Below are 25,833 nucleotides of genomic sequence, written 5' to 3'. Positions count from 1 at the left end.
ATGACATAGTTGTTACAAGAGATCATATTGAGGAAATAGCAAGAATAAAGGCTGTTCTGGGGAAAGAATTTTAAGTCAATGACCTTTGGAACAGATGTAAAATGAAGAGGAACTTATCCTAATCGGAGATCAACTTCTGGTTATTGCTCCTTTGTATGGAGAAATCTAGTTATTTGGAAAATTCAGAAACAATGAGTTATGTCTAAGAGCAATGTTTAGTTCGAATTGAAGGAATTGGTTCAAAAAATAATAGAAGAGCTATGGTTGAAATGAGTCTTGAATGAAATACAAGTTATTGTGGATTTACCATTGAAACTCTATTGTGACAACAAAGGTGCTATAAGCATGGCCTTAAAATCATATTCCATATTTAAGATCTAAGCATGTTTAGGTGGTTAGGCATCTCATTAGAGAAAAGTTGAAGGAATCGTTTGGCTTATCTCGCTGCCAATCTTCAAGCTACAGATGTAACAATAAAGAGATTTTTCAACCCTGCATTTGAGAGTTGTATAAGCAAGTTGGATATGATTAGCACCTATGGTCTGTGAATGCTGTGTAAATATTTGTATTTATCATCTTGCATTTATTAAACTCAATTAGTGTTTATTCTCTAGGTTTTTTTTCCCTCTCACATATATAGCAATGTAACTCTTTCTTCATAATCAATGAAGAAAGGGATTTTTCCCTCTCAAGTTCACAATTGAACTGAGTAGTTGCTTAGACCTAACTCAATTCAAGATTGTTTTGGTCCAATTTCAACCTATAGTGGGTTTCAATGACAGTGTATATCCACAACGAGTGATAACAATGGTAGTAGGCTTATGGCAGTATGTTGTAGCAAAAATGGAAATGGTTTTCGAACATAGATAATGCAACAACATCATCAAGCCTCATCCCACTAGGTAGGGTTGGCTACATGAATCGCATTATTTTATTGTGTTCTATCAACAACCAAGTCTTTAGATATAATGTTAACCAAAAAGTCTCGTTTAATGATCTTATTGGTGTTCTCCTTATTTTTCCTCTGCCTTTTTTTAAAGGACTTCAAACTGGTTGATTTACCTTCCTTACCAGTGCCTCAAATGGCTTTCTCTACACATGTGCAGATCACCTCAAACGATGTTCAACTATTTTCTCTTCAACTGGGACCACATCTACTCTTGTTCTGATATTTTCATTTCGAATGTTATCTTTTCTTATATGACCACACATCTATTTCAACATCCTTATTTCTACTATGCCAACTTTATGCCATTGTTTTTCTTTTAGAACCCAACATTCATTGCCATGTAGCATAACTGGTCTTATGGCAGTCCGATTGAATTTTCCATTAAGCTTATGAGATATCTTCTTATCGCAAATAACTCCGGTAGCTTTCCTCTACTCTAACAACCCGGCCTGTATTCTATGAGAAATGTCTCCATCAATTTTATTATCCTCGTATTCTAGATATTTGAACTTTGACACCTGAGGAATGATTCGTTTTCTCATCTTAACCTCCGAATTACCACTGACTTGCCTCTTCCTAAAATTGCAATGCATATATTCTGGTTTGTTCTTACTTAAATGAAAACCTTTCGACTCCAGATTCTTCGTAACTCTAATCTAGAGTTAGTCTCTTTTTTGATTAAGCCATGAGAACCATGTCATCAGTCAAAAAAACATGCATTTAGGGATTTCTTCTTGAATAAGTTTAGTTAGAATGTCTAGAATAAGATTAAACAAGTGAGGACTGAAAGAAGATCCCTGGTGTAGGCCAATCTTGATAGAAAAGTCTTTTGTTTCACCTATATTAATCTTTTATACAACTTACTTGGTCTATATTTCTCTTTTTCCTCTCCTTTTGCTTTGAAATCTTGTAAATATCTCTTCCCCCGCCTTTGTAACTCCTTATAAAACTCCTCATATGTTTTAGAACGTGCTTCACTCACTGCTCTCTGTCTCTTTTTTAGCTAAACAATATCAGTTTTGCATATTATTGCACAAATGTATGGCTTTGAAACAATTTCTTTTGTGTTTGATTTTTTCATGTACATTCTCATCCCACCATTAAGTCTCCTTATCTCTCTGACCATGACCTTTGGATTCTCTCAAAATTGTTTTAGCAACCCTATGAACCCTCGCAGCCATCTCCCACTTCTCACCTTTTAATTGTCGCCTCCCGACTGTGGGGTTAACAATTTGGTAATTCTTTTGTTTGATCCTCTTAAAATGCACATTAAGGACAAGTACCCATGTTGAGCAGTCAGCCCATCCCCAAGGATCATTTTACAATTGGTATAAAGCCTTCTGTCCAGATTCTTAGCCAAAAAGAAATCAATATATGGTCTTGAGGCTGCACTCTTGCATGTGATTAAATGCCCCTCTCGTTCCTTTAAAAAAGGTGTTGACAATCTTGATTGTATGTAAGAGAAAAGTTAAGAATAGATTGTTCTTTATTGTTAAAATCCCCAAAGCCAAAACCACCATGAACCCTAACATATTGTCCTGTTTCCTTGCTAACATGTCGATTAAGGTCCCCACTAATAAAAATATTTTCTTTAGCTATTATACTTTGAACCAACCCTTCCATATCTTCCCAGAACTTATCCTTAAGATGTGCTTTTGCCCCTACTTGAGACGTATAGACGTTAATGATATTGATAGTATCCTTTCTAACAATCATTCTTCAAGATAATATTCTATCTTCAATCTTTTTAACTTCCATCACATTCTTCTTCCATGCTCTATCAATGATGATACTAACACCATTCGTTGTATTCACTTTTCCTGTGTACCAAAGTTTAAACTTTCCAAATTCCGTGGAAGTTCCTCCAATTCATTTAGTTTCTTGGAAACACAAGATGCTAATCCTTCTTTTTCTTATAACTCCTGCTACCTCCATAAATTTCCCATACAATGTCCTAATATTCCAAGTACCATATCTAATTTTGCTGTTATGAACTAACTTCTTTAGTCACCTCTGTTTATGAGAGTGTGGTAGCCCTTGTTGATTTAACACTACATCCAAGCAATGATGCAGCTAGTCTAGCTCACTTCTCACTATACTCAAGCCATACAGCGTGTTACTTTTGGGTAACGACTTAGCAGTAGCATAATTACTTCATTGATCTATGTTCATAAGACATAGATAATAAATGAAATTTATTTTTCTGGTTACATATTTAGAGATGAGATGAATAGGGTTCTCAAGTCTTATCCATATATTAATAATAATTGCTAAATATATTATCAAAATGACACACTGCAAAAACAGCGCTTTAAATGCATTTATTCAAATTTCATTTGAGATATTTTATGATTCTGATTTTCTGCCTTCCCTTTTTTTAACGATATGAAGATATTTTATTTTTGGACTTCACACATGAAACACTTGATTCTGGTTTATGTATACTGATTAGGTAATACTTACAACTTTTTAGGGGAGAAAAATGTCTAAAACACTGGGAAATGTGATAGATCCTCTTGACACAATCAAAGATTTTGGGACGGATGCTTTACGATTCACATTGGCTTTAGGAACAGCTGGGCAGGTTTGTTTAGCTTTGTTCTATATTATTACACTTTGTTGATTTTGATATATTTTCTGAGGTATCTTATCAAAAACACTTTTCTGATTGACGGAACAATTTCTTTTCTTTCAGGACCTTAATTTGTCAACTGAAAGGTTGACCTCCAACAAGGCCTTCACAAACAAATTGTGGAATGCTGGCAAATTTATATTACAAAATTTACCTAATCAGCATGAAACACCTGCTTGGGGAAACATATTGGCTTATAAGGTGATAAGCAATCTTAGTACGGTAGCATTCCACGAACTTTGAACATTGACAAAGATATAGGCATATGGTATGTGCTAATCAGAGGTGTTGCGGCTTCCCTGATGCTATCTTGTTCATAAAGCAGTGCGTTGAATACATATGTAGAGAAGAAAACCCTAAATCTCCTAAGATGACTAGATGCTCAATATCTAGCTAGATATAGAATCCTAGGGTCTAAGCTTTCAAGATATTGAGATAATCTGTGAAATCTACCCCAGGAGATGCATTATTAAAATAATAATAGATCAACTAATAATATTGACAGTAGTAACTTAGTTTCTAGTTTCTTCAACAAGACACAAAAAATATCTAAAATCCTTTGATATGACAACAAATGAAGTGTCTGCGTGTAATTTGGAGTGTCAGCTCATCTCTAATACAAGCCTTCAGCATGCATCAGATTGACACAACTTATCTTTTGAAGTGTTTGTGCTTCTCTGGTAGCATCTTCATATATAGCTTTTCGGGGAGTTTGAGGAGAGTTTCGTTGTTAGCAAAAGCTATATTACTATTTTATTTAGGAGAGTTTGCTGTTTGCTTAAAATCCAAATATTAGAACAAGAATAGCACTTACTTGAGTAATTTCTTTTATTTGTAGTATGCCGTGGTCATACTTACCTGGTGTTTTTATTGATTATGACATTTCTCTCGTTCTGATAAAAGTTCAGAGTTATAGCTCTAAAAGCTGGAAAAAGTTGGCCTTGTTATATTCTTTTTGCTAAGATATTAATTTATTTTATTTTTCTTTTCAGTTCGACAGAGAAGATTCAGTGTGTAATCTACCATTACCAGAGTGTTGGGTGGTAATGCAATGTTATCTTTCTGTTTTGTTTATTGCTAGATCTTGCACGGTTTTGTGATACCTTTTTATTAAAAGAAAAAAAATTACAGGTGTCAAAACTTCACGTGCTTATTGATTCTGTGACTGCAAGTTATGACAAATTTTCCTTTGGAGAAGTAGGAAGAGAAATATATGATTTCTTTTGGAGTGATTTTGCTGATTGGTATGTTTCTACTTATTTTTAATGTACATTTTGACCCAACGTTGATTGTTTTCATACTAATTTTGCAAAAGATATTTTGTATATGGTGATTTTCTTCCTCTCCTTTTTCCTTGCCTTGATTTGGAATAATGGTATCTGATCTTTCCTTTCAATGCTGTGTTCAGGTACATCGAAGCTAGCAAGGCTCGGCTTTACCAGTCAGGAGATAACGCAGTTGCTTCAACAGCACAGGCTGTTCTGCTTTACACTTTCGAGAATATTCTCAAAATGCTGCATCCTTTCATGCCATTTGTAACGGAGGAGCTATGGCAGGTAAATGTTATGCTGAGGGTTCTTTTCTAAAGTACCTATATGCAGCAAGTATCAGTATATTGGGATTTATTATACACAACTGCCACTAATTATTTGTATAAATTTTACAGTTAAAAGATTTATCTTTTCAAGTTTTTATATCTTTTTAGTCATCCTTTGCAATCATAAGTAAAAATTTAGTGCAAGTTACACAGGCGTCCTTTGGTTTTTGATGAAATTACACTATTCTCTATTTTAAATGGATTTCAAATTATATGCAAACTTCCTTTGAAATTGATCTTGCACTGAAATTTTTTTTTTAAATACCTTTTTATTCAGATTTTTCTTTAAAAAATTAATTTAAGTTAATGGAATATATTTTAGTTGGAAAAAGGACTAAAGTTTATTTTGTTCCATGGAATGTCTCTATATATATTTTAAAAATAAAGAGGAAGTCTGAAATTCAGGCAAAAAATTACTAAAGGCCTGTGTAATTTACTTTAAAATTAATTAATTATTTATATCCCATGTCAATAATTGATATGAGAGGTGACGTACAGACCGGTTAGAATCAAGTAATGGACGGATGGTTGATCTAAGTAAGATCTTGAGAGAACTTGTCTTTTACAACTTTAGCCACGAAGACACCACAAGATTGATCAATTCTTTGGTACTGTTGAGTATTCTCACAAGAATACGAGAATGCAAGCAAAGCTCATATAAAAAGAAATAAACTTGATTCTCATTCATTGAAGTTTGAAATTCAAGTACAAAAACGTAGTCTATACATGGGTAACCATAGAAAATTCTAGAATTAGCATCCTAAGATATAAATGCTAGGGAGGATGCCTCATTAATGATTAGTTGACTATGGGAGGTACCATTTATGACATAGAGATAAAAGGAAATAAGTTAAACTTCAAGAACAAGTTTGCTATCTAAAAATAGGAAACTGAAGCAAAGCACAATCTTCTAGAACAATCCTTCACCAAAAGACCTTATTCAAAGCAAATTAAAAAAAACGAAGAAAACTTTCTAAAACCGAATTTAAATCATAATTAATGCATAAAGATGCTTTCTTGACCCTTCTTGAATAAGGCACATGCTTATGGTATTTCAAGTGAATTCTTCAATTTGAACTCCATATGGGCTTTGTACATCATCTTGTTGGGCTTCTAGCAATGTGATAACCATTCTTGGACTCTTTTTATGCTCACTAAAATGTGTTTCCTCCAAATAAGTGGGTTCTAACTCTTTTAGCTCTTTCAAAACCTCCTCCATAGCTTTAGTTGTCATTGGGTATCCAATACCTTGTAGTGGATTTTTTGGAATGTGGGACTCTTTTCCATGCATTTGGGCTTCTTGCTCTTCTTTTGAAACTTGATCTTAATCACACCATACTCCTCCATCATTTCTTTTTTGCTCGAAAGGATTTGTCCTTGAATCTGCAGCATTAAAGAGAGATAAATCAGCCACATTAAAAGTAGCACTAATATTACTATAGGAGCTAGGCAAATCTATTTTATAAGCATTGCATTGATCCCCTTCAAGACTTGGAAAGGGCCATCTCCTCTTGAGTGTAACTTAGATTTGCGTTGTTGGGGAAATCTCTTTTTACAGGTGTACCCAAACCCAATCGTCAGGCTTAAAGACAATCCTCTGATGACCTTTGTTAGCTTGCTTAGCATATTGTTTATTTTTCCTCTCTAGGGTGGCTCTTACCTTGGTATGTAATCCCTGCATAAACTCAGTCTTTTTCTTGCCATCAAAATTTGTTCGTTCACTAGAAGGTAATGGTAATATATCTAAAGAAGACAAATGACTAAAATCATAAACAACTTCAAATTGAGAGAAGGAAGTAGAAGAGTGAACAGCTCTGTTATATACAAACTCAATATGAAGTAAACAATTGACCCAACTCTTCAAGTTCTTTTGAATTATTGCACACAAGGTAGTAGGTATTCTATTGACTGCCTTAGTTTGCCCATCAGTTTGGGGATGTGTCACAGTAGAAAATAATAATGTAGTTCCTAGCTTACTCCATTAATTCTTCCAAAAATGGTTAAGGAATTTCACATCCCTATCACTCGCAATGATTTTGGACACCATGTAACCTAACAATTTCCTTGAAAAACAAGTCAGGAATATGGATAGCATTATTTGTTTTAAAACATGCAATAAAATGAGCTATTTTACTAAATCTATCAACCACAACAAAGATACTGTCTTTTTCAAATTGAGACCTAGGCAAACCCAACACAATATTCATAGAAATATCCATCTAGGGTTGGGAAGGCACAGGTAAAAAGAGAATACAAATTATGAGGTTGGACCTTAATTATGCATGCTTACATGTCACATATTTAGCACAAATAGAAACATCTTTTCAATGAAAGTGTTTATGCAAGAGAGTTAAAGTTTAATCAACACTAAAGTAACCAATCAAACAACCACCATGAGTTTTTTTTACAAGCAATTCACGTCTAGAGCAATTGGGGATGCACAATTTATCTTTCTTAGAAAGAAACCCATCAGATTTATAAAAGTTATTCACCTCATGTTTTTCAAAAGAAAACTAAATTTTAGAAAAATCACAATCAGACTCACACAACCCTTTCAACAATTCAAATCCAAGTCATCTAGCAAGAAGAGAAGTGATAAGAAAATACCTCCTAAAAAAAAGTATTAGCAACAACATTCTCTTTACCTTGCTTATGTTTGATCACATATGGAAAGGTCTTTATGAACTCCAACCAATGAGCATGTTTTTTGTTGAGCTTCCCTTGAGATTTTGAAAACTTCAGATTTTCATGATCAGAATGAATAACGAACTCCTTGGGTTATAGATAATGCTGCTAAGTTTCTAAAGTTTTTTTCAAAGCATGGAGTTCTTTATTATAAGTAGAGCAATTCAAAGAAACTCCACTTAATTTCTCACTCAAGTAAGTAATATGCCTGGACTCTTGCATTAGAACAGCACCAATATCAACTCTAGAAGTATCACATTCCATTTCAAAGATTTTATTAAAAGCAGGTAAACACAAAAGTAGTGCATTGGTTAATTTTTTTTTTTTTTAAAGGTATTAAAAGCTGTTTCTTTTGTTTCACTCTATTTAAATGTCACAAGTTTCTTAACAAGCTCTTTTAGAAGCATAACAATAACTGAAAAATCTTTGACAAACCTCGTATAGAAACTTGCTAATCCATGAAAGTTCCTAATTTTATTGGCATTCTTTGGGGTTGGCCAATTTCTTATAGCTTTTATCTTTTCCTCATCCACACAGATCCCTTGGGCACTTGTAACAGAATCAAGAAATACAGTAGAATATTAGCTATAAAAGCTATTCTCTCTCTGAGTTTGAAACACTTCACACAAGTGAATAACATGGTCATCTATTATTCTATTATAGACAAGAATATCATCAAAGTAGATAACTACAAACTTTCCAATAAATAAACGAAAAATATAATTCATTAAGCTTATAAAAATAAAAAGCATAACTAACTATTTGTACAATCCAAATTTAATTTTAAATGCTCTTTTTCATTCATCTCCCTCTTTTATGTGAATTTGATGGTAACCACTCCTAAGATCAGTTTTAGAGAATAAAGCAGTATCATGCAACTCATCTAACATATCATCTAATCTAGGAATAGGGTAGCGATACTTAATCGTGATTTTCCTTTACTTGCATATTTAGGGCTCTTTTAGCCACCAATGCTTCTCCTGTAATAGGCTTAGTTTCATTAATCTCCAATTCAGAATCAGTCACCAAAAAAAGCATGTCATCATCACTTTTATCACTAGAATGTTCATTGTCATATTCACCATTATCCTTGAGAATAATGGCTTTCTTATTGGGACATTTGGAAGCAATATGTCTTTTTTCACGACATCTAAAATATTGAAGAGAAGGGGTTTCATAAGTAGAAGTTTTAAGAGTCAAGTTTTTTACCACCATCACCCTTGGGCTTCGATTTCTCCTTGGCTGCATTCTTAGCCTTAGAATCCTTCCACTTGGAATTTGATTTAGAGTCCCTCCAGCCATAGAATGAGGATTTGGAGTGTTTCTCTTTAAATTGTTTTTCAATTTTGATGACTTTGTGCACTAACTCTTCCTTATCAACAAAAATGTACATACCAACTTTGTCTCTAATTTTACGTTTCAAACCATCAATAATTTTTGATCATGCTTGATTATTCATCTTCTTGTACTCCAGCATGCATCTTAAGAAGATCGAGTTCATGTACATATTCTTTTACTATCATAGAGTCTTGGTTAAACAGTTGCAACTTTCTATTAAGCTCTCGATAGTAGAAACTGAGAACATACTTTTTGCGCATAAGTTTCTTTAGCTTTTTCCATGTACGAGGTGGACCTTTGCACTTAAGGCACCTTTGAAGCTCTAAATCTTCCTACCAAATAGTAGCATAGTCAGAAACTATAATGAAGCTAGTTTTATCCTCATTTCTTCAGCCCAATCATTCATTTTTAAAATTTGCTCAAATTTCATCCTCTCATCAAGATATTTATCCGAATTGGTATTATTGTTGAAAGTAAGATACTTGATTTTTGGGTCAGCTATGACTACGTTATTTTTGGAATATTTGCTCTTGCTCTTTAAAGAGGATGAACCAGATCAAATGACCTCCTCATCACTACTATTAGCTTTGGATACCTTTGACTCTTCCATTTGGTTGGCGGCAGAAGAGGAATTGGGCCATGGGCCTAAAAACCCTTATCCTAGTTAGCACTAGTTTGAAATTTAAATTTATGATGTAATCTAGTATCCAGGGATATTATTCTGTTTTCATCTTTATTATTTGAATTTGTATTTCCTAGGATCCAGGTCAATCACTAGGATTTCGGCTTATCACTCTCATCTATTCGGGTTTCTATGCTCTATTTGTAACTAGCATCTCATTTGAATAAAACAACAATTCAGAACGATTAGAGTTGTTCATGGTATTAGAGCAAAATGATAACTTTCGGTATGGGCCTACCTAATGATGGAGAAAACAACCCTAGACAATCAGAAACAAACTCCACTGGGTTGGTAGCAACAACAACCAATTCAACTAGCAACGAGAATTCATCCGAGCCCCTCCCTTCGGCCATTACCATTCATCGTCTTAATGGAGACAATTACCTCTAATGGTCTTCTAGTGTGAGATTCTTCATCATAAGCAATGAGAAGTATGGATACCTCACTGTTGCGATAGACAAACACGCAGCTAGCGACCAAAAGTATGCCACTTGGGAAACAAAAAATTCAATGGTGCAGGCATGGTTGATAAATTCAATGACCACTGAAATTAGCACTCACTTTTCTTTCTTCTCAACAGCGAAAAAAGTATGGGATGCTACAAAGGATATGTTTGTTGCCGTCAAAAACAAGGTTGCCATACTCGAGATTGAGTGCTTCCTCCATGATTTCAAGAAAGGTAACTTTTCAGTGATCTAATACTACACTGAATTAATTGTTAAATGGTAGCGACTTGATGCATATGAGCCACATGCTTGGAGTTGCACTGGAGATGCAGCGCTTTATGCTAACATTAAAGAAGAAAAACGCATCTTTAAGTTTCTTCTTGGACTAGGTGCCTCATTTGAAGAAGTACCGGGCAAAATTATGGTGCTTGAGAACTTGCCCCCACTGAGAGAAGTATTCTTTACATTACGTGGTGAACAGAGTCAAAAGAAATTAATTACTGACAGCTCTGTTGAAGCTGTTCAGCCAAGTGCACTAACATCTAAGGGAGCAATCCAAGATGATCACAAAAAACTCAATAAATGGTGTGATCATTGCAAGAAGAAAGGTCACATGAAGGATGTCTGCTGGAAATTACATGGCAGACCTCCAAAGAAAGGAAGGCAAGAAGACCGGGGATACTTAGGCACTACTGAAGGTTCAAGTGAGTCGGAATTCAGCATAGAAGAACTTGATTTACTCAGAAGATTTTTATAGAAACATGATTCCAAAGAAAATATCATTGCAACTGGGTAATATACTCTGTTGCAAATTGATGTGCATGATAAGAGATTATGGATAGTAGATTTGATGCTACTGACCATATAATTGGAAATTCGAATTTGTTAACAAACATAAGACCTTGCCCTTTCAATATTTTTGTAAAGGTTGTAGATGGTAAAGCATTGAAAGTTGAGGGCCTAGGCATTGCTTATATAACTTCTGAGATAATTTTGTATAACATGTTCTCGATAGCTGCCAAGCTAGATTGGCCTTCAATTAGATGTACAAAATGCATTTTTGAATGGAGATCTCAAAGAAGAGGTCTACATGAAGGTCCCAGAAGGTTTGGGGGAACAGGGAAATCCTACCAAGGCTTGCAGATTACATAAATCCCTCTATGGCCTTAAACAATCACCAAGGGCCTGGTTTGAGAGATTTACAAAGGTGGTAAAAGGTGTAAGATACATCTAATGTCAATTTGATCATACACTATTTGTTAAGTATTCAGGTTTGAAAATAGCTATCTTAATTGTGCATGTTGATGACATTGTAATTATTGGTGATGATTTTGAAGAGATAGATAGTTAAAATAAACCTGGCAGCAGCATTTGAAGTTAAAGACGTTGGGAACCTAAGGTACTTTCTTGGAATGGAAATTGCTAGATCAAAAAGGGGCATTTTTGTATCCCAAAGAAAATATATTCTCCATCTACTCAAGGAAACAGGTATGCTGGGATCTAAACCATCAACTCTTGTGGATCCATCTGTTAATCTAGAATTCAAAAAAAATGGACTTCTAGCTGATGCAGAGAGATATAAAAAGACTAGTGGGCAAGCTCATATATTTGTCCCAGACTAGATCTGACATAAGCTTCGCTGTTGGAGCAGTTGGTCAATTTTCAGCACAACCACAAGAATACCATATGGAGGCTATTTATAACCTTCTGTTAGGACAAATCCAAACTCATTGTTGGATTCTTTCCCACTCATCTTTAATCTGAAATGTTAGTTTAAGCAAGAGAAAAAAATAATAATAAAAGACGTGTTTTACTCAATTAGTTTGGTCCCACTCGTGGTCCTCTCAAATCTGGCTTTTATATTGAAGTAAAGCACTCTTGTCTTTTACCACCCAAGCTTGTCTTCTATTGTATTCTTGATTGAAACTCAATAAAAACTAAGAGACAATATTAAAAAGTAGTAACCTTCACAATCAGAAATTGTAAGAGCTGTCAACTATGTGGTGAAAAAAAAGAAATAAGAGATGAAAGAAGAAGTATAGGAAAACAAAGGATGAAATGAAAGGAAGTAAAAAGAAAGTGAGGAGAGAAGTATATGGTGGAAGGAAAAAAAGATAGAAAAAAATGTGGTAAAGGAAGGAAGAAAGTAAAGAACAAAAATAAGAGTGTAAAAATAAAGGAAAATAAGAAAGGTATTACCTTGAGAGAATTTTAGGAAAGTGAATACCTTGTAAGAAAAGAACTCAAATTAGGCAAGTAGTATGAAAAGGAAGGAAAAGGAATAGGAAACAAAAGAATAAAGGAAACTTGAAGAAAGAAAATAGGATAGTAGTAAGAAAAGGAAAGGAATTCAAAATAGGAAACAAAAAAGAAAGAAAAGTAAGTCTTACCACCCAAACTTAAAGATTTAGAAAATTACTTGTGATTTGCAATGGAAGTATTTTCAAAGTAGGAAACGTGCCTTCAATCTTTTTTTCCCCCATGAATTTTCGAATTTCTTTTTTTAGCTTTTTTTTCTCAATATAAGTGGGCTTTTTTTTTTTTTTGGCTACTCAAAAGAACAAAGCAAGTTGAACAAACACAAACAATGGGTGGAGAGAAGATGAAAAGGAAAAAAAAAAAAAAAGGAATGGAAATAAAGAAGAAGGGAGGAAGACAGAATAAGGAGAACGGAACAAAAAAAAAAGGAAGCAACAAAAAAAAAAATGAAAACACAAAAGATAGAACTTGAAATCTAGCAAACCTAGCTCTGATGTCACTTGATATGAGGGTGACATACGAACTGGCTAGAATCAAGTAATGAATGAACAGTTGATCTAGGTAAACCTTAAGAGAACCTGTCTCTTATAATCTTAGCCATGAAGACACCACAAGGTTGATCAATCCTTTGATATTGTCGAGTATTCTCACAAGAGTACGAGGATGCAAGCAAAGTTCACACAGAGAGAAATAAATTCAATTCTCATTCATCTAAGTCTGAAATTCAAGCACAAAAACGTAGCCTATACATAGGCAGCCATAGAACACTCTAGAATTAGCATCCTAAGCATAAATGCTAGGGATAATGCCTCATTAATGATTAGTTAACTATGGGAGGCACCATTTATGACATAGAGATCAAAGGAAATAAATTAAACTTCAAAAACAAGTCTGCTATCTAAAAATAGGAAACTGAAGCAAAATATAATGTTTTAAAATAATTTTTGACCAAAAGGCCTTATTCAAAGCAAATAAGAAAAAGGAAACTTCCTAAAACCGAATTTAAATCATAATTAATGCATAATGATGCATTCTTGTCCCTTTTTGGATGTTCTTGGATGTCACTTATGATCTTTGTCTAAGGCATATGCTTGTCACATGGTATTTCAAGTGAATTATTCAATATGAACTCCATATGGGCCTTGTACATCATTTTGTTAGGCTTCTAGCATTATGATCACCATTCTTGGACTCTTTTGGGCTTACTAAAATGTGCTTCAGGCTCCAACTTTTTTAGCTCTGTTATTAGAAAATTCAGAGCCTCCTTCGTATCTTTTTTAAATTCCTGATTCCTTTGATTTATCAACAGGCACTTCCTAATCGTAAGAAAGCTCTTATTGTGTCACCTTGGCCTAAGACTCGACTTCCGAGGGACAATAGCTCAATAAAAAAGTTCAAAAATTTGCAAGCTTTGGTGGGTATATATCTTTTTCCTCTTCTCTAATCATATTTAAGGCTGCTTTTTACCATCTTGCTCATATATACAACCTTCCGAGCTTTTAAATATTATTTTGGAGTGTGTTCAGGTAAGAGCCATCAGAAATGCTCGGGCAGAATATTCTGTTGAGCCTGCAAAACGTATATCAGCATCTGTAGTTGCAAGCGACGAAGTTATCCAATATATATCTGTAAGTGTAGTTCATATTTGGGGAATTGAAATTAATTTTATCTCTGAACTACTTTTATCTTTTTTTCCCTCTATCACTGTCATCTACATATAAAAACCCTGATAGCCAGGCTGTCTCTTTCCTTTTGTCTGGCTGCATGTGACATGCACTATTCTGTTCTTATGGTATACTGAGTAATTTGTCCTGTATTGTGCCTCACGCAGAAAGAAAGAGATGTTGTAACGCTTCTCTCTCGCCTCGATGTGCAAAAACTTCATTTTACAAATTTCCTTCCAGGCAAGATTCTTCTATATTTTCTCTCATAGCCTGGAGATGTTTTTCCTCTTCCAGTCATTTTAGCCAGTTATTATTATTTCAGTGTAATGAATACTGGTTGTTGAATTGTCTCTTTGGTGGATGTAATAAATATGGTTCAGGGGATGCAGATCGATCGGTTCACCTAGTGGCTGGTGAGGGACTAGAGGCATATCTCCCTTTAGCTGATATGGTTGATATATCAGCAGAAGTTCAACGTCTTTCCAAGCGTCTTTCCAAAATGCAGAAAGAGTATGATGGTTTCGTAGCCAAACTCAGTTCTCCTAACGTATGAATTACTCTCTCTATGGCCTGACCTTCTCTTGACAATATCAACATGTATAGATCATAGTATGCTTATGCTGTTGAAGCGCGAGTTAATATAATAAAGCCTAAAATATTCAGTGCATGCAAAAATTCGTGGCTCATCATACGCTATTGTCTTGCTTAAACAAATTGTTGAGTACATAGTTTTTGTTGTAATCTCTAGTATATGATTAATACGTAACTTCTCTTGACTCAATAAATGAATCAATGGAAATTGCGTGCATTAGGAACACAGTTATTTGTGTGATTCTTCTTGTTTTGAGTCTTGGTCCCAACCTATGCATATACATAACAAGGTACTTAGCCAGAAGTAAATCGATTGTTTATTTTCATTAAATAGGGCTTTTTTCCCCCCACTAAAGAAAAGTGCTTTTTTCCACATTGTAAATCATAAATATGGTTTCATGAAATGTAGATTATGTTTTGCTCGGAAATAAGCATGATGGATGGGATAGGGTTGAATATCTGGGTTACTGGGTAGGTTTTGTCCTAAATGCTGATTGATTGATCACTTCATAGAAGACTTCGCATTTCTCTTTGTTACCATTGGGCATGTGAAAAATTAACTTTTGAAGTGCTTGGAGACGTTGAAGTTTCTGGATATAGAAAACTAGTTTTTAAGTTACAAAAACTTGTTTTGTATACGTCCTATACAACTTGTCAGAAATATATTTTCAGTCTATATTTTAAAATTCCTTTCAACTTTTTGTTTGAGAATCTTCTCAGAAATATGTACACCCTATAATAAATTATTAGTGGTTAGCATCCTCAATAATTGTAGTGTCTGTATTTGGTGTGGCACCATGGTTGCGTAGTCCATGGAAAATTCTTGGGGGAATGAATAATTTTAAAGTAATAATTACCATTTGCTGTTTTTTTGTTGTTGTTGTTTGCTGCAGTTTGTAGAGAAAGCCCCGGGGGATGTGGTCCAAGGAGTAAGAGAAAAGGCAGCAGAAGCAGAAGAAAAGATCACTCTGACCAAAAACCGCCTCGAGTTTCTGAAATCTAATGTTCTAGTTTCAAAGTAGGTTTCCCCTGGCGGGTGCACTTCACGTTACGATCTTTTGACTCAACTCATGGTGGAATATTACTGTTCACTCCAGCCATGTTAGGGTGCTTGCCCTTACCAATTTGATGGATGGCTGATGAAAGGATCAGTTTGTTGGCGGCAGTTTTGCTAATGCAGTGAAAACCCTTTATAGATCACCAATTTATTCAAACTCACTAGTTAGAATCAACGAAGTCAGAAAATGTAGATAATCATGTGGTTTTCCTATTCTGCTGTTGGTCAAGAAAAAGTCCCAGTGAATAGGTTTTCCAAAATTTTTGTTGTCGTGGGCATTGATATTCTGCATCAGTCCATTTACAATTATCAGTACCACATAACACTGGACGTACTGTTATAACCGCCATATTATCATTATCCCATTTTTTTACTTTTTCCTACCAATTGTCAATAATTTTTCACTTGTGATTGATAGTTTGATATCTCACGCAATGTGCCAAGAGGCTTCATGTCCCGAGTTCCTAATTTACTCGGGTTTAATTTAATTTATATATATATTTATCAGTTTTTCTTTTCTTTTTTTTTTTGGGTTGCAACAAGCGTGTCAAACAGACGGATGGGCCTTCATTAATGCCAAGCCTATGTTGACATCAGCTAGTACTATGTGAGTTTAACCTGCCAACTTGTTATTAAATGAGCATTTTTAACTTGCACCATCGGGCCTACCACTTGTGTTTATTTTTTCAATTTTATTAATTAATTATATTATGGATAAGGTTTATTTCTGCCCCGGAAGTGCTTACTTTTAGAAAACTTTTTTAGGTTGCCTCATGTTCATCGCGATTCATCATCTCCCACTCAAACAACAATCAAACGTCAGGCATTCAAACCATTTGAGTCTTGTCTTCTTACTTGTCATAAAAAATATTCTCTTCCGCTACTTGGAGCATCATTGCGAAAAAGAACACTCATCACCAGCCAATATGAATACTCAAAAAGTTATAATAGCAACTTTTCCGACAAAGTCTCCAACACCGTTGAAAATCTTTGGAGGAAAACATGATTTTGTTGACAAATTAAATAAATCATATTTCATCAGAGACTAAACTAACTTGTTTTTCTCTCTTCTAATAATAACAATCAAATTTCTCTACTTCCAAGTTTCCGGTATGAACCCAAATTGAATTCCCAAATAAAAAAAAAAAAATAGCGGAAGCATAACCAAAACGTAGATTGAAACTGGAAAGATGAACCAAAAATGAGTGGGGAATAGAAATCTTTGAAGCCTAGAAAGTGATAATCACAGATGGTAGAGATGACTTATGAACTATAAAATTGAAAAACAAGAAAACGAAGGGAAGAACAAGAAACACGTGAGTGTTTTGCATCGAAGAGGCCAGATGTTCCATGTCATTTGGAACTCCTTTAGGACCTGTGTTTACGATTGCTGATGTTTTATAAATCCAGGTCACCGCAAAGGCAAGGGAAGAATGAGAAGCATGCGAGTGTTGGTGGTGACGTGTGTTCGACTTCAAAGAATGTCGATTTTAGGTTTGTGGGTTTAGATCTAGAATAGGGAAAGAGGTCATGGTTCTAGCTCAAACTATGGCTTGGAGATTTATATTAGTGCCTGTTTGGAATAGCTTATAAGTAGCTTTTTAATAATGATTTACGAAATACGAGACAAGTATGTGAGAAGAGTTTTATCTCGGTTTACCTGAAACATGCTTATAGGAGGTTTTGTAAGCCCTGTTGATCTAGGTCGTGGTTTATCGGTTCCTCTCTCTCTCCATGAGGGTTCCCTTTCTTTGCTTATTACCTTCTCGGCAGTAAAGAAATTGTACTTTGCCAAGAATAGAGGAAAGAGGAAAGCACAAAAATGACAGTGAAAGAGGGGGAGAGGGAGGAGGAGTAAGTAATGAACACGGGAATGAAGGAGGGAGAGAGAAAGGGGGGATGATAGTCGGCGATATTAAGAGTAAAGGACGGAGAGAGGAAGAAGAAGATAAGGTGGAAAGAGAAAGAGAAGCAATAGTGTGCCATGTGTCTTTAACAGTGCAATTTAATAGTGGGTAACAGTTAGGGCGACATTGCTACCTTTTGGTAACTTCCGGATACTCGGCTCCTAAGCGAACACTTAAGGGACAAAAATGGACTTTATCCCTTATATTATTATACGTTGCAGGGAAAAAAACAATAAAATATCCTAAAAATTATTAAATGATAAATCAAGAATTATTGCAAAAATGTATTGTCATTTGCTTTTTAACTATAATCAATTGTTATTTAAATGTAGTAAACAAGACTGATTTGGAATATTGAAATTCAATAGACATTTTGCTTTGGGAATTTTTTCTATGTTATATCTTGTTTGGTGATTTCAATTAACTATTTAAAGGAAAAACAAAATCTTCATTATATATATTTTTTGTATATTGTATAAGGAAAAATATTTAAAAAATTAAAAATTAAAAAGAGCAAATAATTATTGGTAGGTTAGACAAAGGTGGGTTAGCGTTAGCTATAGCTAAAAACCAACTTGCCTGCGAATGAACTGTTCTGGTCTGTACTCCATAGGCTCAACTCACAACTTATAGGTTGGCCTGTATTGCCACCCCTAATCAACCACATCCTCATTTAGAGTAAAATGAAGGTCTTAGCAGTGAATGACTGTGTTCTACCTGGTCTTGCCATTGTCTTGCTAGCATGCATAAGAAATCGTATATCAAAGGGTACTTGCTATGCTGGGGTTAGGAGGTTGATGAACTAGGTTGGCAGTTCCCAAAGAATCTAAACATAAGTTTACTTATCGAACCTATCTGTCCCACGTGAACTTGAGGCCAACAAAGTGCCTAAAACTTCACATGTAAATTGTCCCCTTGTTCTCGGATTTGTATAAAGCCACCGAGGAACCTCCACATCCACTTCTTGAATGGGTTTCTAAATAGGCTCCATCCACGTTTACTAATAAAACCGTATTTTAATTAGCCAAATAATGTGATTTTACATTGAATTAATATGTTTTTCATGTTGAATTGACTTTAGATTCTCAGTGTTCGATAAGAGATGATACTATGAGATTTTGATGAATTATTGCATGATTGAAAGGATTCTTTCTCAGTTATGAAATTACTAGTGAAGGATGGATAAATTTAGGAAGTTGCAGCAAAAATCCTGAATTAGAGGTCAAAACGCAGTGTTTAGAGGCTGGTTAAAAGTTGGAATCATGTGTGGAGAGGTGTAGCATTCTGTGAGGCAAGACCTTAAGTAAAATTCATAATTTCATGGCTAGTAAGTTTTAGGAGAGTGACACATGCCCAGAATAATATCCCTAATTTTGGGTCTAAAAGTACTAGAATTAGCTTGGAATGGCGAGGCTATTAGACCTTTTTGGCAGGAGTTGTAACACCTAATTTTCTAAGCTACTTAAAACACCATGTAAAAACTAGTTTGATCTTAATATCTCAATAATAAAGTTTACACTGAAAGACTCAGCCTTTTAACCACTACAAATAAACATGAGCAATTAAACCCATAATATAATTCGAGCATAAATATCCAAGCTTGCAGTCTCAAAGTCTAACATAACATAAATTGTGGATAAAACTTGAAATAAAACGCTAAAATCTATCCATTCAAGGAATTAACAAAATAATGATTTGATGTTCTAGGGTCATGGCAAATAGTAAAGAATCAAATTAATTCAGCATGTACTTGAGAAGCGTAAGAGCTACTAGCTCACTCCTCTAGTACCTTCCCTTGCTCCCTATAAGGATTTCACCTGGAAAATGTTAAATAATTGGGGTGAGCACAGACGTCTCAGTAACCCAGAGTTCAACCATGTAGATACAACCATTACCCAAACATATTCATATTAACTAGGCAAACAGATATTGCAACAGCTTAAATAATCATTAGCAAAATATGTAACTAATTTAATAATATACCATGTTCATATGCAATGGATGCTTCCTCCCTTATTGCTCCATCCAACCTTATTCCACTGACTGGAACTATAGGCTTATACATGGTCTAGCCTACACATTGGACTGACCAAAGCTACTCCAGTACTTAGGATGTATTTGGCCAAAGATACAAAGCCCAAGCCTAGACTATGGCTCCCCTCCTTAAAAGAACCAGGAGGTGTCACTATCCCATGTTCCCCTTCTACAAACCGAGCCAGGTAAGTATTAAGGAATGGGGCCCTAAAAAGGCCAACCACTTTGCACTAGTGGAGGCAAACCAGATGGTCACAATTTGTCACATATATCAATATCATAAACTCCCAAGTGCAACTACCTATGCATGTCATAAATATATAACAAATCCAGTACATGTAAGCATGCTTGAAAGAAAATGAATTACCATAAATTTTCACGAAGATAACCAACACGCATTCATGCTTAAAGGAAATTTCAAATAACATAGAAGATAATACAATTTTATTCTTTCATCTTTTTAGTCTTATCTATTTATTTGTACCAATCAAGTCGATAGAGTCAATACAAATTTAATCATGACGGATAAAGATTGCATACACATAGAAAAAACCCCAAGTTACCCCGACTCTTTTTGCTCGTCAGTAGTGAAACAAAATTCCAAGCAATAAGGCTCTCAGTGAGAGTCTACAAAATTACACAAATACCAAGTCAGATTATAATTTGAGCTATTCAAGTCTATCTTAATAAAACTACTCTAAGATTTTTTTTTCCTTCTAAAAGCTGTTTATGTTTTAAATCCACGCCACATGCCCATAACTAAGTCTTCTTAAATTTTTTTTATCACAAATCGCTTACATATTATTGATTTCAAATATTATTTTAAAGCTGTCAAGAGACCTTTTAAATTCATAGTTATCCATAACTACCCATCGATTTCATGCATATATTTGGTTCACACAATTTCCCATTATTTATTTATTTTAACCTATTATGCGAATATATATAATTCTCTATATAAATGATTTAAGGAAACAGTCAACTAAGAATTGAAAAACTCCACCGATTCCTACCACTTATGCGTCCTTAATATATATATATATATATATATATATATATTTCCTTTAAGCCTTTATCCCATCTTTATCCCATCCTTTAAGCCTTATCTCGTTAAACTTAAGCAAATAACCAACTTAAATAAAATCTATTAGAATCAATCGAAAGTTTTTTTATATATATAATTATAAATATATATTTTATTAAAATTCATATAACAATTCAAATTTTGAATTTCAATCTATTTCATATTATTATTATTTATTTATCCTATTTAAATTGCTGTTCAAACTAACATCAAAGATATCAAGATGTTTGATTTATATATATATTTGTGTGTGTGCGTGTAAAAACCGTTTATATGTGTGTATATATATATATATATATGTAAAACCGTTTTAACTTTTTTTTTATATAATTATTATGATTACATGTATTTTACCATAACTGCACGTAACAAACTTATCTTTTCCGATTTAATTCTTCTTCTTCTTTTTTTTTTGGATACCTTTTAAATAATAAAAGAAAATCTACACTCTCTAATTATTATACATATATATGTAATTCATATAATTCATACAATTACAAATAGAACAACATATCAAACAAACACAAGCATATAATTTAAACACAAACCTAAGAAAACAAATGGGGGTATTCTTGTTTCATCTTTTCTTCGGTTTCCCAAGTAGCATCACCTGAGGTCATTCCCCTCCATACAACCTTAACAATTCGAATGGTTTTGTTTCTTAATTGTTTATCCCTAGCATCTATGATTCTTTCTGGTTCAACGTTGTAGGTCATATTTTCCCGAATCTCTATCTCCTCGAGTTCAATGATGTGGGAGGGGTCTGTATGATATTTCTTCAATTGTGATGCATGAAATACATTATGGACATTGGCTAAAAGAGGAGGTAAGGTGATTTGATAGGCTACCAGCCCAACTCTTTCGAGAATCTCATAGGGACCCATAAATCTGGGAGTCAACTTCTTAGCTTTAATTGATCTTCCAATGCCTATCATCGGTGTGACCCTTAAGAAAACATAGTCACCTACCATGAACTCCAACAGTCATCTCCGCCTATCAGCATAGCTTTTCTGTCTACTCTGAACCATGTGTAGCTTCTGTTTAACTAACTTAATTTTCTGGGTGGTTTGATCTAGTAAATCAGGTCCCAATATGCTTCTCTAACTCAACTCTGTCCAGCAAAGGTGAGATCTACATTTCCTTCCATATAATGCTTCGTATGGTGCCATTTGGATGCTAGAATGAAAACTATTGTTATACACAAATTCGGCAAGTGTAAGATGACTATCCCAGCTTCCTCTCAACTCAATTGCACAAGCTTGTAACATATCCTCAAGAGTTTGGATGGTTCTCTCAGACTGTCTGTCAGTTTGAGGGTGATAAGCAGTGCTAAAATTTAGCTGAGTCCCTAAAGAGTGATGCAATGATTTCCAAAATTGCGAAGTGAAACGTGGATCACGATCTGAGACAATACTCTCCGGTACCCCGTGCAACCTAACTATTTCATCCATATAAATCTGAGCGAGCTTATCCAATGGGTAGTTAGCCTTGATAAGTAGAAAATGAGCCGATTTAGTTAAACGATCCATGACTACCCAAATGGCATCATGCCCTGAAGGGGTTCTAGGTAAGCCCATGATGAAATCCATAGTAATGCTATCTCATTTGCACTTCAGAATGCCTATGTTTTGTAATGGTCCTAGAGGTTTTTGATGTTCAATTTTAACCTGTTGACACGTTAAGCAGTGAGTGACAAAATCACTTACCTCCTTCTTCATTCCTGGCCACCACCAATCATTCTTCAAGTCATGATACATTTTAGTCGCCCTAGGATGGATGGTGTATTTACTCCTATAAGCCTCACCCAATGTAAGTGTCTTTAGCCTGTCATCATTAGGAAGGCATACTCTTCCTCTATACTGTAGGAGCCCATCATTGCCAACCTCAAAGTCTTCGCCCCTTCCTTCCTCAACTTCTTCTCTAACTCTTAACAAAAATTCATCCTCTAGTTGTGTAAACTTAATTTCTTTCCATGTCACCATCTCTATTGTTAATGCTTCTATAGTAGCGCCCAACCCAAAGATCTTAATAGGGACATTTTGGGCATCTTCCAGTAGTCTCTACTTTCGAACCATCATTTGAACTGCATGGATAGACTTTCTACTTAGAGCATCTGCAACAACATTAGCTTTTGCAGGATGGTACTCCAACTCATAATCATAGTCTTTCAAAAATTCCATCCACCTTCTTTATCTCATGTTGAGTTCTTTTTGGTCAAACAGATATTTCAAACTTTTATGATCACTGAAGACTTCAAATCGTGAACTATAAAGATAGTGCCTCCAGATCTTTAGAGTGAATACCACTACTGCCAGTTCTAAGTCGTGTGTAGGATAATTCTCCTCATGTGGCCTTAGTTGTCTTGAGGCGTAAGCAATAACCTTACCATTTTGCATTAACACACACCCAAGACCCTTCTTTGAAGCATCTATGTAAAACGTGAATGGTTGTATGGGGTCAGGGATCACAAGCACAGTGCTGTAGTCAATCTGGTCTTCAGTTCTTGGAATGCTACCTCACACTTTTTGGTCTAAAGAAATACATAATCCTTCTTTATCAGCTTCATTAAAGGCATGACTATATGTGAGAATCCCTTAATGAATCTTCTATAGTAACCTGCCAAACCTAGAAAACTCCTGATCTCGGTCACACTTTGTGGTCTTTCCTAATTCAATATTGCCTCAACCTTGTTAGGGTCTACAGACACCCCTTTTGCCGACACAACATGTCCCAAAAACTTACCTTCCTTGAGCCAAAATTCACACTTAGATAGCTTCGCATAGAGCTTATGCTCCCTTAATACTTGTAGTATCGTTCTAAGGTGCCCCTTATGCTCTTTCTTGTCCTTAGAGTATATAATGATATCATCAATAAAAACCACTATAAATTTATCCAAATAGGGCCTAAAGATCCTGTTCATGTAATCCATAAAGACTGCTGGGGCATTAGTTAACCCAAATGGCATGACTAAGAACTCGTAGTGCCCATATCTAGTGCAAAATGCAGTTTTTGAGATATCTTCAGCTCGGACTCGTAACTGGTGGTAACCTGATCTCAAGTCGATCTTGGAGAAAACTACTACTACTCGTTCAATTGGTCAAGTAAATCATCAATTCGTGGTAGAGGATATTTATTCTTTATAGTTACCTTGTTCAGTTGGCGATAATCGATACATAATCTCATGCTTCCATCTTTCTTCTTTACAAAAAGTACTAGTAATCCCCAAGGGGAAACACTGGGCCTTATAAAACCCTTCTCCATTAATTCTTCAATTTGCTTCTTTAACTCTGCTAATTTTGTTAGAGCCATCTGATAAGGAGCTTTAAAAATAGGCTCTGTTCTGGGCACAAGGTCAATTGCAAATTCTACTTCTCTTTTTAGGGGCAAACCTATAATATCCTTAGGAAACACATCAGGAAATTCACTTACTATCGCTATAACTTCAACTCCCTCTTCCACTTCAGTTTGAATAGAGAAGAATACCATATAAACCTCATATCCCTTTCGAATACATCTCTTAACTTGTGCAGATGATAATAGTTTTAGTCTACTAGAAAGATTCATAGAAGCTGGTAGGGAAACAGTCTTCCTCTTACAGTCAAGGATGGCATGGTTTGCAGATAACCAATCCATTCCCACTATGAGATCAATACCCCATAAGGGTAGACAAACTAGATCGATAGGTGAAATTCTACCATCAAACTCAAGCATGCAATTTAATGTAGTCTGGGAGGTTCTTACAAAAGCTCCAGCCGGTGTAGAGACAATCATATCATAAGCCATTTTATAAACACAATTTTAATTGCAGCACACAATTATCAGATACAAATGAATGGGTTGCCCCAGAATCAAAAAGAGCTTCAATTTTAGAGCCTTGGAGTTTGAGAGTACCTTTTATGCGATTTGGTGCTCCATTCGCCTCTTGTTGGGTCATTGCAAACACCCTGCTTAGAACAATGTTTTGATTCTCATGAGCTCCTGATGAGTCAGTCTCATAAAATCTAGCAACAAGGCCTGGCTTTCCACACCTAAAGAATATTAAACACCTGCTTCCCGAATGCATCCTCCCACACTTGGCACACCTTTAGCTATTTGCTGTACTAGTGGTAGGAGCAAAAGAACCCTTGGCAGAATTTTGTCCTCCCATAAACTGGCTCCTTGAAGGTCTGTTATATTGATTCCTTGGAGGTCCATTGAATTGGTTTCTTGGAGGCCCATTGAACTAGCTCCTTGGAGGTTGTTAGGGTCGCTTACTTGATCCTCCAGCACTATAACTGTTCCTCTTACTGACACCCCCAGTAGGTCTCATGAAAGAGGCATACTTGCCTTGGGATTCCTTCCTCTTTTCTACTTCTTCTTTCCTCATCCTTCTAGCAGTGATGCGCAACTTAGTGCATAACTTTTCAAAGTCCTCTATCTCAAATGGTGCCAATGCTGTCCTCAATTCTGGCCTAGCTTTCTCCAGCAATCGCTCACACATCCATTTTGGATTATGGTACTCCTGAAGGTAAGTGCTATATTTAGACAGTTCCAAAAAGTGAGCAATGAACTCATCTTCATGCAGATTCTCTTGTTTAAAAGAATAAAATGTAGCCTGTCTCACAGCTCTAATAGCTGGAGGGAAATAATGTTGCATGAATTTATCTTTGAATTCTTCCCAAGTAATGTCTGCATCATCATCCAGTTTCATATTATCCCACTACTGCTAGGCTGCCTTTTATAACAACTGCTCAGCTAGTCGCACCTTTTGATGGGAGGTGCATTGGACAATCTTGAAGATCTTTTCCACTCGCTTCACCGATTCCTCAGCTTCAGTTGGGTTGAGTTTTCCTTCAAATATTGGAGGGTTAAACTTTCAAAAACTCTCCCAAATTTGAGTGATCTTAGCAAGTTCAGGTTGGGAGAGCT

General features: G+C 35.2%; 3 protein-coding genes across 5 annotated transcripts in view; 1 reads left to right on the top strand and 2 right to left on the bottom strand.

Moving 5' to 3' along the window:
* The window catches only part of LOC114756884 (valine--tRNA ligase, chloroplastic/mitochondrial 2), a 51,483-nt gene extending 35,115 nt beyond the window's left edge, over positions 1-16,368 (top strand). For 2 of the 3 annotated variants that reach the window (XM_028945829.1, XM_028945831.1), the window contains 10 exons: positions 3,423-3,533; positions 3,645-3,782; positions 4,574-4,624; positions 4,713-4,825; positions 4,990-5,137; positions 13,898-14,002; positions 14,115-14,216; positions 14,420-14,492; positions 14,633-14,799; positions 15,737-16,368. In XM_028945829.1, coding sequence (XP_028801662.1) covers positions 3,423-3,533; positions 3,645-3,782; positions 4,574-4,624; positions 4,713-4,825; positions 4,990-5,137; positions 13,898-14,002; positions 14,115-14,216; positions 14,420-14,492; positions 14,633-14,799; positions 15,737-15,865 — 1,137 coding nt within the window. In that variant the 3' untranslated portion in view covers positions 15,866-16,368. The remainder of the gene's footprint in view (positions 1-3,422; positions 3,534-3,644; positions 3,783-4,573; positions 4,625-4,712; positions 4,826-4,989; positions 5,138-13,897; positions 14,003-14,114; positions 14,217-14,419; positions 14,493-14,632; positions 14,800-15,736) is intronic. The other variant, XM_028945830.1, reaches the window with a different exon arrangement.
* A 5,105-nt stretch (positions 16,369-21,473) lies between these two features.
* LOC114756883 (uncharacterized) lies at positions 21,474-21,860 on the bottom strand. Its single transcript, XM_028945828.1, has one exon. The coding sequence runs from the start codon at positions 21,858-21,860 to the stop codon at positions 21,474-21,476; it is 387 nt and encodes a 128-aa protein (XP_028801661.1).
* A 3,305-nt stretch (positions 21,861-25,165) lies between these two features.
* Positions 25,166-25,615, bottom strand: LOC114756882 (uncharacterized). The gene has a single exon (XM_028945827.1). It carries the CDS (start codon positions 25,613-25,615, stop codon positions 25,166-25,168), a length of 450 nt encoding a protein of 149 aa, XP_028801660.1.
* Positions 25,616-25,833: the final 218 nt, after the last annotated feature.

The sequence above is a fragment of the Neltuma alba genome, unplaced genomic scaffold (genome assembly GCF_004799145.2).
Source record: "Neltuma alba isolate B1F8T4 unplaced genomic scaffold, ASM479914v2 tig00010532_pilon, whole genome shotgun sequence".
NCBI classification, from domain to species: domain Eukaryota; kingdom Viridiplantae; phylum Streptophyta; class Magnoliopsida; order Fabales; family Fabaceae; genus Neltuma; species Neltuma alba.
This window is presented reverse-complemented; position numbering and strand designations above follow the sequence as displayed.

Bases quoted from the DNA above. Each gene is read 5' to 3' on its own strand.
- LOC114756883 (XM_028945828.1), bottom strand. From the start codon at position 21,860: ATGATAGGCATTGGAAGATCAATTAAAGCTAAGAAGTTGACTCCCAGA.
- LOC114756882 (XM_028945827.1), bottom strand. From the start codon at position 25,615: ATGAAACTGGATGATGATGCAGACATTACTTGGGAAGAATTCAAAGAT.